This window comes from Alosa alosa, chromosome 3, assembly GCF_017589495.1.
Source record: "Alosa alosa isolate M-15738 ecotype Scorff River chromosome 3, AALO_Geno_1.1, whole genome shotgun sequence".
NCBI lineage: Eukaryota > Metazoa > Chordata > Actinopteri > Clupeiformes > Clupeidae > Alosa > Alosa alosa.
In genome coordinates, this window is record NC_063191.1 from 7,857,409 (window position 1) to 7,872,495 (window position 15,087).

A 15,087-nucleotide genomic window follows, 5' to 3' on the forward strand; every position below is an offset into this window, starting at 1 on the left:
CTTTTTTTTGTCTAGGAGGGGGGGTCACCCATCTTTTGTATTAATGAAAACAGCAAAAAATCAAAGTGGCTTGTTTGATTGTTGATTTCTGTCGCCATATAACGTTCTCTTTCGTTCCATAACTCTGTCAACATTGAACAATGAAAATAAGGGAGATTTCCCGGGTTTCTCACTCAAAATAATGTCAAAAAAAATGGGGACACCCGTCCCCATTAACGTTGTAAGGGTTGGAGCAAAAAAGTAGCCTACTTTATTCACGCCTAACAGCCTATATCCATTTGGTCAACTTTATCCAGCCCTAAAAAAGCTAACTTTGGTTTAGGCCTACTTGTAGTTTACCGTGTAGCCTAGCCTAACTGTAAACAGTGTGCATGCTTATAAAGCATAGGCCTACTTGTGCTTCATTCATCCACACATCCAGCTCCTAACGTTTTGACAAGCATTTCTACCAATTGACCTTGTTCCTGCCCATCTCTAGCTTTCCTGTCTCCATCCTTTCTGTTTTTGTTGTTTGCAAAAAAATATATAGTTGGCCCTATTTATTGGTAACCAGCAACAAGTGCAATTTGTTAATCGCTGTCATTCTCTCTCCTGTCAACAAAAATGTGTTACGTTCCAAGTAGCAGTGCGTAATTCTGCTTCATAAAGCAGAATACAGAATACAAATACATTGGTCATATAAATAGCCAGTTTATGGTCTACAGTGTAGGCTAGAGTTGGTATGTTATGGTTGGCCAACTTGGAGTGAATATACAGGGGGATACATAGCCTACGGCCGAACACTGCAAGCGCCAATGAATCGTGCTCTCACGACAACCACGTCGTTAACTTAAATAGGCCTACTGTAGGTTAACATCACTCTGAGTTCGCATTCAAGCAAGCAAAACGATTATTTGAATACATCTGTTTCTCTGGAAGGGCAAGGGGTAACAACAGGACAACACAGAGACAGGCCAGAATGAAGGACTAATGTTATGAGAGTATTACAGTAATATGGGATATTCTACGGGAAAATATTAAAACGGCAAGACAGCGGGGAAAAGTTAAACCCGGAAAAAGTTGTCATGTTAGGCATGTTTCGGTCCCTGTGATTATTTGTGAAATTGTGCAAACGGCCTTTTCAAGTCATTTGAGAAGGAAGGAGTGTAGCAAGCTCCCAAATTGACGGTCGTCTGAGAAATTGAGTTTTGGATAATGTTCAGCTTCAGCAGCTTTACAATGACTGAGGAAGCCTAGAGACGAGTCCATAGCAACAAGTTCATGTGTTGAATTTGTTATTACAGAGTGTGCTTTGTTGAATGGTCTCAATGTTTTATTGTTTTATTTCATGTGAATACTTACGAGAGGAGTAAATTATTTCAAGTAGGCTAATGCAGTTGCAGGAAGTGTGCATTTAGTTTCCATGCTTATTGTGTTTCCACAACAATGTTAGTGAGTAAATCTACTGAAATGGCCACCATCTCGGTGAAGTGTGATGTGTAAGATCAGAAAGCAGAGGGTGAGTTTAGAACGAGTGCTTAAGTCGATGTATTTTTAAAGCGCTCTATAACGTAGGCGGAGAGTATCGACAATTGGCTGGGGAGGGTCTGTTTTGAAAACATTGCTGGAGGGTCGTAGAAAAATGTCTTGCAGGCAGGGGAGGGTCATGCAACTTTTGATTGAAGCACTCAAAATCCCTCCGGTGACCTCGTTTATATATAACGAACGGTCCCTTACCAAAGTGCATTAGTAACTATTAAACAGATAGTGAAGGAGAAGAGTATTCTATGTTGTGGCGGTTTGTAAAAGAGATTCATGAAAGCTGTGAGTCTCACTAATGCTACACAGGCATTTGAGAATGACGACTAACTCCATCCATAAACTGTCATTCATAGCAGATCGTGGAAGGAAATGGCCAATCAGGTCCTTTTGGCCTCACAGAGACGACTGAGCTAGAATGGATACAGGTCAGTGGTGGAGCCCCAAGCCTACGGAATACAGTGAAGCTTCATGATACAGTAATCGCTTTTGTAAGAGATTTAGCTTTTTTGTGGTGTAGATTGTTAATTGGGACAAGGAACTGTGTCACAATCACACTTGGAGAAAAAGACGAACACAGGGTAAGCATTTGAGGAATGTTGCTAAGCAACAACATAGCCGGTTCTATGTTTTCTGATTGAATGATCATGATAATTTGACATAATAAGTGTGAGTTAAAAAGATTTCCATATAAATGTATGCCTATTTCAACTGATAAATAAGGCCTTTTTTAAAATCCATATTGTCTCAAGCCTCCCCCCCTTACAGTTTCCTGAGACCCGCTAACAAATGCAATCTCCCTATAGCATGTAGTAGGCCTACTTAAAAGCAATGACAACAGTTTTCACAAGAGAAGTGTTGTATGTTACAGGCTGATGGCAAGAAATAGCCTAATTTGAATAAATAGTCAATCGTCACTCCCACCTTGTAACCTTTAACTATTTAACAAAAAAAAAAAACAGATGGCTATAAGTTACATACTGTAGTCTTCAGTGTATAATATGTTGTATATTAATATGTAATATGCAGTGTATCAGTATGATCTGATAACGACCTGGATATGTTGTCTGGAGAAACACGGAAATGATTAGTATTTCCAGTGAAGAGAGCTAGTTGAAAAACTGGTTCTTCAAATTGGAAGCAAGTCAAGAAGTTCTTTTAGACAAGCTTTAGCCTCCCTATCGTCAAGGTGACTCTAAGGAAATACTGGAAATTTGTTGTCTTTTCAAACAACTGGGCTGAGAGGTAAGACTTTGATAAAATGTATCATTGCCTACTTAGTTGGATGAAATCCAACAGACAGTGTTATGCAGGACTATGTATGAGTTTCAATTAACCTACTTTTGTCAGTTAAAAGAAAAAGAAAATCACCAGAAGAGTTCATTATATTAGTGGGTTTATGGAGCCATTTGTTACAGACTTGATAGTCTACATTTAAAATAAGGAAGAGAGGAAGGGAGGGTTGGGGATTGTACGGACATGTGCACCTAGATATAAATGATTTGAAGACCCAATAGCCACATTTAGGCATTTTAATGCCAACTTTCAAAGGGCAAAGCCACACCACAATCGTGTAGTTGTACCTCAAATGTATTCAGTATTGGGGAAAATATCACATCAGATTGATCAAACCACATTTATTTTTTTTGGTTCGTTTTCAGTCAAGTCATGATCCTGGCCTGACTGGTTTGGCTTGGCATGTCTCCAACATAATACATGTGAGAAACACTGGAGTCAGAATGGCAGACAGTCTTGATTCTCAGTGTCAAGATGTTGTGGCCAAAGACAGGACTTTAAAGGAGGTGGATCCTGCCTTCAGTCCCCAAAGACATTTTGGAAGCATGGAAACCAAATTGGAAACGTGTTACCTGACAGATAATGTAATGGGGAACCAATCTGTAGAATCTGCAGATGACCATCTACATGAAAGTGTGGGGGCTGCAAGTCGAAGGTGAGGACTGTGGAGCAGGTCTTTTACAACACAATCAGCAATTATCAGAGTAATATAATGCATGATCCCTACATACTCAGAAATTATCAGAGTTAGGTAATGCATGATCGCTACAGACTCTGCAATTATCAGAGTTATGTAATGCACGATTGCTACAGACTCTGCAATTGTTGTAAATGTATCACTGACAACTGACTCGTAAGTCTCATAACTGAGTAAAGTATAGTGATACAATGATGCAGACTGATTACTTATGTGTTACAGCAGCATTCATGATGGCAGATACTCACCAGTACCTAGTGTAACCTCCATGAAGAGTGACCAGTCAATGAATATTCCTTATACATTTAGATGCACGCAAACCACAAGGTATCTCTATTAGGCTATATGTCATATAATTTGCTTATATACAGTATGTGCTTCAATTTGTTTTCATTTAATGTAGAAAAGAAATTGAAGTCCAACAATATATAATTGAATTTACTGTTTATCACATATTATTAGTTTGTTGTAACTAATTTCTGTCTTGTTTTATACAGACCAGACTCACTCAGCAGTATGTCTTCATCATGTGACCTGTTAAGATATTCCCCTCCTCATGACACTGTGTCTAGGTATGTGTGACTGTAAAACAATGGAATTTCAATTATCCTTTTTTATTGGTTTGATAGAATGAAGGCATTGGTGGATGTCTAGTATCAGTCATTTATTACATTTGTGGGAAGGTAATGTAATATTTTTTTTACCTTCCCACAAACCTCCCACAAATAGGAAATTAATTATTATGTACGTTTGCAGTAAGCATCAGTTTTGGGGAAGTTACATGTTGCAGGAAGCATCAATTTGTGGGTAATTATCAGTTTGTCGGATTATTACATTTGAAAAGTGTAGAATTGTACTATAACAATTCTATTATAAGTTTTGACCCTTGTATTACATATTGTTGACCCTCTTATGTTAAATGGGTGTGTCCAGTAGCCTACAGTGGAAATTAACCAAAAGGGGAATTCCTACATTGTGTACCTTCAGCAAGTGCTAGAAAATGTAAAATATTTTCCACCTTGCAATCTCATTTTATCTGTCCCCATTGTACCAGCCACTTCTTCTCGTGTTATACCGTGTAAGTCTCAATGGCCTGCAGTGCAGTTTCTTAAACACATCCCTGCTGAAAGAAAAACAGTTAGAGATTGTAGGAAGACTGAAAGAAAATGGTGTAAATACAAACCTCAGATCCATTATCAAATCCATAAAAAGATGATCCGCACATATAACCGAAATATGCAAAGCAAGACAGTCTTTCTTTTCTAACATCAACAGTAGAAGTTCAAATAACACTCATAGCAAAGTCCTTTTAGGCAAGTCCCTCCACTCGGCGGCCATATCGCAACGCTTTTTGGGCACTCATCGGGCATCCTATTCGGCAGAAATGCGCATGCGCAAGGCTTCACGACCAATCTTGCTCCAGCAGCGAGTTCACAACACATGATTGGCAAAACGTCTTCACAACACACCATATGATTGGCTCAATGTATTCACAAGTCGACGTTTTACCGAGGAAGGGGTGGGATATGTGTAGACAACAACCATATTGGCGTTACAAACTAGCCCCATGCATTTCTATGGAGTGCTGTGTCTCCTCATTAGAAAGTCTCTGCTTATAGCTGCAGATGTCCTTCACATGGTAAATTCATCACTGCTGTCTGGCATTTTTCCTAAGTCACTGAAAACAGCCACTTCTCAAGAAGAATAACCTGGACGCCTCCATGCCAAACAATTACAGGCCCATATCCAATCTACCTTTTATTGGCAAAATTATTGCAAAAGTAGCCTTTAATCAACTAACCACCTTCCTAACATCAAATGGGTATTTTGATTACTTTCAGTTGGGTTTTGGCAAATCACAGCACTGAAACAGCTCTCATTATTCAGGTAAAACATCAGTCCTAGTGCTATTAGACCTTAGTGCAGCATTTGACACTGTTGATCACAATATTTTATTACACAGACTAGAACACTGGGTTGGATTTACAGGCATAGTTATCAACTGGCTGAAATCATATCTACAAGAAATGAGTTTCTTTGTTGCCATTGGAAACTGTACCTCAACACCAACGTCCTTGACCTGTGGTGTTCCCCAGGGGCCGATCTTGGGGCCACTATTATTCAACCTCTACATGCTCCCACTTGGACAAATCATCCAAAATAATTTGATTTCCTATCATACTGTAGCTATGCAGATGACACACAAATTTACTTAGCTCTGTCACCAAACAACTACAGTCCCCTTGAATCTCTGTGTCAGTGTATAGAGCAAATCAACACCTGGATGTATGCAGCTCAGCTCTGGAACCAACTTTTGGATTAAAAAGGCCCCAAATGTAGCCAGTTTTAAATCTAGACTTAAGACCAAACTGTTCTCAGATGCTTTCTGCTAACTGCACTGAGTTACAAATTCTGAATCTGCCTTGAAAATTATTCTACCTTTTATTCTTTTATTTTGTCTTTTTAATTATTCTTTATTTTTAAATGATTTTACCTTGTGCGTTTTATGTTTTTTTAATTATTATTATGACCGCCGCACAGCGAAGCGGCGGTCATATAGGTTTAGTCAGATTTTTTTCTTTTTTCTTTTTCGCATGGCCAATTTTCCGTCAAGGACACTGAAAGACCAGGGTACACGGAACTTGGTGGCCATGTAGCCCCACATGGATAGCATGGAACCATTGTTTTTTGCTTTGATCTGTAGCCTCCCCGCTGGATTGGACCCCCCGAAAGGAGGGTAGGGCAGACACAGTTTTCTGTGAATATCTCGAGAACCGTAGGGCCTAGGAGGACCACCTTTTTTTTGAATGTTGGTCTTAAGGGGCCATGTCAACCCATCCCATTACCACTTATTTCATGTATAGCGCCACCTAGTTAAAAATACACACACACACACACACACACACACACACACACACAAACAAATCCACGTACACGCGCACATGCACACAATTCAAGAATTTCTCAGAATTATGAACAGGCAAGATGGGGGTGGGGTTGTATAAAATGTATTTTACATGTGAAATCTATGAACTAATCATGTTTTGGTACTTGTTGTCTAGCAGATACCAGTGAGAATTGAGTGTGCATAATGCAATTCAGTGACACAGTTAGAATCATAAATGCCTTTCACCTTTTGTTTTAGCCAGCAGTCAGACCAGCAGATAACCCTGACTTTGCTGAATTACTGAAGCAAGCAGGCTTAGTTAGTACTTGGATAAGAAACCTCCTTGGAAGAGTAGGTTCCTGCTGGAAGCGGTGTTGGTGGCTGGCTAGTAGGAGGTACTCTTCCCTGTGGCCAAAAGCCACCAAACAAATATCAATCCCAATGTCCTATTGCAGTGACAGGGACACTGCACTGCAGGAGATGTTTTCCTTTGCATGAATGTTAAATTGAGGTCCTGACTCACCATGGTTGTTAAAGATCCCATGGCACTTGGTGGTTCCCTGATTTGCTTTATTTATGTACACATACATAATGACACACACACATGCGCGCACACACACACACACACACTACACATGCACACACACATACATGCACACACATGAGACGCACAAACACGCACACAAACACATAAACACACATACACACACACACGCATGCACCCACACATACAAACACACCTACATACACAAACACACGCGCACACACACACACACACACACACACACAAAAACACACACAAAACACATATGCACAAAAACAACCACACACTCTGCACACACTCAATTACAAACACACAAAAAAGGAACAAAGTAGGAAATTAACACAATTTGACAAGCGTGACTTATTTTTCTGGAAAAAAATGTGCTGGACTGGGCGGTGGTCATATTTTGTACCGCTCTGCGGTACATCTAGTTATAATGATCTTTACCTTTTAAACTATTCCTTCACTATTGCCCTTTTATGCTTTTATTTGTTTTTACTGTTTGCTTTTGTTTATGTAAAGCACATTGAATGACCTCTATGTAAGAAATGCGCTATATAAATAAACTTGACTTGACTAGAACCCAGCTTATGCTGGTAGCTGGTTTTTAGCTGTCTTTGCTGGTTTTCTTCCAGCTCTTGCTGGTCTTTACTGGTAGCTGGTTAGGCCACCAGGTGGACATGCTGGCGTGACCAACTGAGGAAGCTGGTCATGCTGGTGAACAACCTGTCATTTTGGATACAGCTGGTGTACGTTGGTCATGCTAGTTTACTAGAATTACAGTACCAACATAAGCTGGCAGGGCCAGTTAAACCAGCAATGTAGACCAGCAACACCAACTAAAATGACCAGCTTGAGGTGGTACGACAAGCAAAACCAGTTGAATCACCATTGTAAACTGGGTAAACCAGCTGAAGGTATGTTTTCGCAAGATATTTGCTGGTCTACCTGTTCAACCATGATAGGGTGGTCAAACAAGCTTGCAAACAAGCTGGTTAATGTGCTGGTCAGGCAGCAGGGATAGTTTTCCCTCTTCACATTCATAAAATAGCTATAATGACAACATGGCTAAGCATTTTGACTCTTGTTCATACAGTGACCTCTTCACTCTAATGGAGCTGCCTGGCATAAATAGTAGATTGGGATACATATGCTTGCTATGTGGTGCAGATTCACTTACTCTTGTGTCAAGTCAAGTAGCACATTTAAAAACAACAGGAGTTGACCCAAAGTGCTTTACATGGCAAAAGAGTTAAAACATAGAAAGGGGCCCAGGGATACACAGGTCTGACTAAAGTAATGTATAAAATAAGGAAGAAGAAAAACAATAAGTAGTACAATTTCAACAAAGATAAAATAAAATAAAATAGATGACATTAAATATACATATGATATAAAATAGGAAAATAAAACAAAATGGAGTAAAACAGTAGCCTGAGTTTTCCCATGCTACCTTACACGCGTGATTTTATTCACGCTGCTAGGCAGCCTGAAATGGACTTTGTTTTCAGCTCAACGAAGGAACCAATCACAGAACAGAGGGGGGACAGCAAGACGATGACGACACACCGAAACGGTTATGAGCTACGTGCAGACACATTAGACATTTGTAGCGCCCAATAAACGGCCCTGGGCATTCGTAAACCACGTTTTAAATACGAGAAAATGCATGTGTAGTTCCCAGACCCCATCTCATCAATGAGATGAGGTTTGGCGTTAGACAGGATAGTAAAACAGGTAAAATAGTGTAAACAGAAAAAGCAATAAAAAGCAATAAATAAGTAATAAATAAATAAGTAAAATAAACATAAATAAAATAAGTGGTAGATAAAAGAAAGTAAAAACAGGTTGAGCTGTGGGGAAAGGAGGACACACACACATTAGAGATCTGCACTCCCGCGGTAGACCCGCGGGACCCTAGAGTGCGGCGCAGGACAACTTCTGAAAGCTCTCTGCGGGAGCGGGCAGGATGAGAGAGGTGCGTTCGCGGGTGCGGGACAAACCGATGATTCACTGCACTCCCGCAAATTAAATATATGCGTAAAATTAAATATGGAAATGATTAAAGTAGTGTTCATAACTATAGTTCAGCTGTATGTTCTGTTAGGCAGCATTAAAAACGGGGTTTAAGCATAACTGACGGATAGCAGGCCTATAGCCTGTATTGATTGTCGTTTACGTGGGTTCAATTTGTTCCTGCTGCTCATTGTCAAAACTCGAAATCGAAAGCATGACAGAGGAAGAGGGCACCAGACTAGGCCTACATTTAGAACCAAGAAACTGACATCTGGAGTCTTTCTCAGGTGTGTGTGCTCCTTTCGAGAGACAAAAAGAAAAACTGAATAGGCTATTCCTCCTGCATGCGGGCTTTAGCGGGCGGGAGTGGGACATCATGTTACAGATGCGGGCGGGGAGCGGGACTAAAAATGATACATGAATGTGGGAGCGGGCGGGAGCGGGACAGAATATTGTGGGAGCGGGCGGGCGCGGGACTGAAAGATCAGTCCCGCGCAGACCTCTAACACACATAAACACAGGGGGCGGTATTAAGGATTGTTAAAAGAGAGAAAAGGTACATTTTTAAATTAGCAAGGGTGGTAGAGGACTTGTGTGGGGTGGAAGGGGATTCCATAAATTTGGTCGAGCAACAGAGAATGCCTTGTGCTAATGTTAAAGGCAAACTATGCAGGTTGTTTAGCTTAATATGCAGTTTTTTTAGCTTAATTTACCGTAACTTAACAGCTTCGGAGTCATTGGAATGGTTATATGACTTTTTGGGGGTTGAATGGTGGCCGTCTCGCTTCCCCCTAGCGCCTGTGAGCGGAAAAAACACCCTTGAAACTTTGGGCCGGCGGACCGGCGGCCTCAGTGTCAGGAAGTATAACGAGTGTAACAAATTGCTTTACTGCATTTAAATAAACATACACGCCAGGCACCAGCTAGAACAAGCGATGGAGTTTCTCAGACATTCGTCATGACGGAGCCAGCCAAAAAGAAGCAAAAACCGAGAACACAGCAAAGAAATTGCTAATGCATAGTTTCTCTTTAATTATGATTTGAGAAATGCCTCAAATCCATAGAAAAACTGTAATAGCCTCATTAGCCAAAATAGTATTTCATGTCTCATAATTACAATTGAATTAGGCCTATGTTTTTCTCATGTTTCAAGAATGACTGATTTGTCCTGTTTTTGATCCATGTAAGCGGCTGATCTCTGTATCCGTTCACTATAAGCGATTTCCACAATATTTAGCCTACTGTCTCTCATAGTGACCTCACCACAGAACCTGGGAGTGTTCTCTGTGCTGTTTGCCTAAAGAGGGCTTTCAAGTCCTGCCTGACCTGCATGGCCTCCTTCTGTGAGGAACATGTTAGGCCACATTACACAGCTCCAGCACTGCAGAGACACAGGCTGGAGGAGGCCACTGAAGACCTGAAGCAGAAGCTTTGCCAGCGACACACCAGAGAGCTGGAGCTGTACTGCAGGACTGACCAGACTGCAATATGTGTGTTATGTAAGGAACACATTGGACATGACATAACGGGACTGCGAGAACATCAGGTAGATATTGAAACCATATTCACACAAGTATCACCTGCACGCCATAACAAAGTAAAGTGAAAGAAAATGTAAAATATCACATCATCCTCTTCACTTTCACATATACAGAGTCTACTAAAGACCACATCAGAGATGGAAAATACAATAGGTAAATATTGTTGCTGCATGCTGCTTTATTTTAATGTTACGCGGTTTCTAAGCTAAAACATTTTTTGTCACATACAGCAAACAAAATGGCAAATATGGCTCTTTTTTCTATAGTCATTGTCTTCAGGACCTCGTCTCACGATAATGTAGTCCAACTTTGTGAAAATGTTGTGTGCTACTCCTTAGCAAACGGGAAAACAGTTTAAAATGTTCTTAACTTTATTCAAGCTACTGATGTTACTGAACTGGTTAGATAACTAGAAATAGCCTATATTAATATTCAAATATTATGACAGGCCAGTAATCTGTAATTTTATGTCATAGTCTACTGTGTACAGTGTAAGCAGAAAGTTGTATTGCCCAGTAGGAGGCAAATCCAAAATGGAGTCATGCATAGAACCTATTGGAAAAGCCCAGGATGTCCTCTTTAAAAGACGACAGGAATTGATAGAGTAGCTCAAAATGGTAAATAGGTATGGATGTACAACCAAAGTACATTACAGAGGACACAAGTCTATTGGGTTGGGTCTCAGGAGGATATGGTTTTCAGGGCATACTAGAACATCATGGGGTGAGGGGGGCAAGCTAATGCATTTTTTCAGACTTCAATTTTTTACAAATTTACAAAAGCATCTTAGGGAATGTCCTAAGATACTTTTGTAATGTCCTAACATTTTTGAAAAGTGTGTAGCATGACTCAAGTATGAGACCCATGGCAGACCCTCAAGAGTACATTTCATACCTATAAAATGACTGCATTTCTGCAATCATAGGAAAGTTACCTGATTATACTGCACTTCATTCCCAGCTGTTCCTCCTCCTGGACCCATTGAGTTCACCTCAGTGAAGCCAGACTCTGTGTGTGTGTGCTGGAGACCTCCTGAGGGACTGACTGGACCCCACAGATTCAGGGTCTCGTGGACGGGTGAAGGAATCCAAGAGCATCTGGAAGTGCAGGACCTGAAGCTACATGTTCAGGAGCTCACTCCAGGAGAGCAGTATACATTTACTGTGGCCACCCTCAGTGATGATGGCAGATGCAGTCGATGTGTGTCTGCAGCTGTGCACACAGGTTTGATTTATGTTCTTTGTACGATATAGAGATAATAATTAATTACAGTGTACAGTGTTGTTGAAAAAACAGACAATAGCTTTATAATCAATTGATCCGTACGTGAAACACATGTGATAAGCATATAATGTCGTGAACATGTGACTGCAACATGGACAGGGAGAGGCACTGGCGTGGCGAAAGTAGAAACCAGCTACATTTAAAATGACATCTTCTACTTACTTTGCAGACCAGTCTTATCTTGCTTTATTACAAGCCTTCAAAATGCTTATTATTCATTATTTGTCAAATTAAAAATAGTTAATCTTAATTCTCAAAGCTCTGCGATACTCATGTGAAATAAAACACTGCAGTTAAGCATAATTTTGCAAGACATGTCTGAATTAGGTCTGTTGTTAGGTAGCAAGGGTCTGGAATGTAAAGAGGGAGCCTCAACTGCCACAAGAAACTTATCTTTTTTTCTATTCCAGATGTTCCTAAACCAGAGTGTCTTGCTGTGGACATGGATCTCACATCAGTGTCAGTGAAGTGGAGCAAACCAGCAGGAGTTGATCAGGCCTCATACTTACTGACCCTCCATAGTGATGGGCAATGTCTACAGACCATCTTCACCAAATCAGCTCAGCACTGCTTTTCTGAGTTAGAGATGGGGAAAGAACACTCCATCACTCTTTCCACAGTGGTGAAAGGGTTTCAAAGGCAGTCCTTCACTAAAACCATCAAAACAAGTAAGTGCTGGAGGAAGAGACACATTATGTAGAATACTTTTTTGTGTCTATTAGTCTTTAGACATTTTCAGTTGCAAATAGTATGAAGCAAAATGTCACAAACAGGTAATTAGAGGTAAGCGGTACTGAGGGATTTCTATTTTGTAGCATTCAGAGAATATTCGCTCTCGGAACGACACCCATTACTGCCCATCCCCTATTTCCGCCCTCTTACCTGTATGTGTCACATAATATTCATTTCTATACAAACCAAGACGGCAGATTACTAAAGAAACGCAAGCACCCACACCATTAGTGTATCTAAATTAGCTATGTACCAAAAATGACATTTTACCGTGACTGGAAGAGCTGTAAACAGTGTTGTGGCTGCGTGTACACATCCGCTTGGAGCTCCAGTGGATCAGCCCAGCACTAAACTCCGAGTGTGGTAAACAAAATCGGAGAAGAATCAAAGAACCAAACCAGATTTTGTTAAAATCTAAACACCTGTGGCTACTGAAAAACGTAAGGTTCATTTATTAAATGTATTAAAAGTAGGGCTGTCAATCGATTAAAAAAAAAAAATCTAATTAATTACATACTCTGTGATTAATTCATCTAAATTAATCACATATATAATTTTTGCTGTGAAAGTATTTGAAATATTTAAATTCAAATAAATCATTGAATAATCAGCATTAGTGACATTAAAGTTCAAAAACTCTTTTATTATTTTAATAATGGTCATAATAATCTATGATATGACCTAATATGCTGAGAAATAAATTCAAAAGTGCTTCGGGAAGAAGTTGTTTTTCACATACAAGATATTTCAGGCCACAGATATAATGAAAATAAATTAACACTCCCATCAATGTCAACACTATTTCTTTGCATTGATGTGTGACTTTAGAGTTGATGAACTCTGGTGATATGCAAATTCCTTGCTGCAGACATTGCAGAGGACTTTATTTTAATCAACACTTTATTTTTATCAACACCATCAGGCCGTTTTTTAAAAGTAAATGTTCTAATCAATGATCTAGGCAGCACATTTTCTTCTCTCTCCTTCATTTTACAGTCTAACAGTTACTGACTACAACGGCTCGGGGCCAAAGATCATACGGAATCGATTAATCTGCGTTATTTTTTTTAATCAGTTATTTTTTCTCAAATTAATGAATCGAAATGAATCAATTATTTTGACAGCCCTAATTAAAAGTATTAAAAACATTGAACGAAACACAGAACAAAAGGGGCGGTAATTGGTGCTTTTACGATAGCTCTCCACAACAGTGTGTTCAGAGATAAATTTACTTTGATTTACCACTAATATTGCACGGTCACCAGGTGTTCCAGTCCCAGAGAATCTGACTGTGGCCTCAGTGACTCCAATATCAGCTGATCTCAGCTGGAGTCTGCATCAGGGGATGGAGCAGATTCCACACAGCTTCCTGATCTCCTACCACAGTGAAGGGACTGAACCACAGACCATCTCTACAGAGTCCTGCAGCACAACTCTTACAGACCTGCAGCCAGACACTCAGTACACTGTCAGTGTCTGCTGTGAGCTCATCGAGGGGGGAAGGAGTCAGGCTACTTCAACTGTCATTCAAACAGGTGAGAGGTGGCAGAATTATGGGCCATGAAAGTAATGTGATTTCTCACTTCTCCCCTTATCATATGTATTATCCTTATGCCATTGATTCTATAAACATAAAAACAAATCTAAGTTCCTCGTCAAAGGTATCTTGACTGTGACAATGACTTGATCAAGACATTGAGTTCAAGCACATGTCATCTTGGAGTTGTCTGATGGCGAAGATGTCATCTTGTTAACCCACCTCAAGCAATTAGATACAGATATACAGTAGATATACGCTAGAAATACATTCTTTACCTCTCTGGTGTCCCCGTGGTTAATAAAGAGGCGGATGGGGAAAAAACATGAGGTGCCCTCTTAGATGTTCACCAGAGTGAGAAAACACAGTGAAGTGCCTTTGTAACGGTAAGAGAAAACACAATGACAATGAGATGCAGTGCCCTACAGTCTTCCTTACCATAGACACTCTAGGGAGGGTTTTCCCAAAGTCTGTGCCATGATGATAATTATGGGTAGCCTACCATTTATACTATAAATACCACAAATATTATAGCTTTTCTGCATCTGTATAGGGACAGATACAGTGGCGCCGCCAGCCGTGCCGTGCCGTAATCGTGTACGCACTGTTCGTACAATTTTTCAAAGCTTTATTCATAAAATCATTCAATATTACAAAAATAAAAATAGCTTGTGTACTGTCTTAATTGAAACATGCTTCGCACACAAATGATAGCCTCTGTTTAAGGCAAAAAGAATGGACATCTCAACATAAGGATACATTAGAAGATGATTGGTGTAAACTTATCACAACATGATAAGCAGTTCTGGCGCTTAAAAACGCAATGTTCCATTCAGTCATCAATCATTCAAGCGTAGTGCTCGTCATGAAAAGAAAACAGCAGCTTACTATTTTACAGGTGTTTAACAGTAGGGCCTAATAGGCACACTGTTCACAGATATGCCGAAGGCAGTGAGATTAGTCATTGCATCCTACAGTCACTCTGTTTGGAACATTGCAGTTCGGGTTTCAAGATTGATGAGATTCAGTTAATGC

General features: G+C 40.1%; 1 protein-coding gene across 1 annotated transcript in view; it reads left to right on the forward strand.

Annotated features, from left to right (window-relative positions):
• The first annotated feature begins 1,459 nt into the window (after positions 1 to 1,459).
• The window catches only part of LOC125292358 (fibronectin-like), a 79,786-nt gene continuing 66,158 nt past the window's right edge, over positions 1,460 to 15,087 (forward strand). Inside the window, exons 1-10 of the mRNA XM_048239590.1 lie at positions 1,460 to 1,498; positions 1,875 to 1,946; positions 3,180 to 3,469; positions 3,734 to 3,838; positions 4,009 to 4,083; positions 10,213 to 10,504; positions 10,613 to 10,652; positions 11,460 to 11,723; positions 12,194 to 12,451; positions 13,781 to 14,050. Coding sequence (XP_048095547.1) covers positions 1,475 to 1,498; positions 1,875 to 1,946; positions 3,180 to 3,469; positions 3,734 to 3,838; positions 4,009 to 4,083; positions 10,213 to 10,504; positions 10,613 to 10,652; positions 11,460 to 11,723; positions 12,194 to 12,451; positions 13,781 to 14,050 — 1,690 coding nt within the window. The 5' untranslated portion in view covers positions 1,460 to 1,474. The remainder of the gene's footprint in view (positions 1,499 to 1,874; positions 1,947 to 3,179; positions 3,470 to 3,733; positions 3,839 to 4,008; positions 4,084 to 10,212; positions 10,505 to 10,612; positions 10,653 to 11,459; positions 11,724 to 12,193; positions 12,452 to 13,780; positions 14,051 to 15,087) is intronic.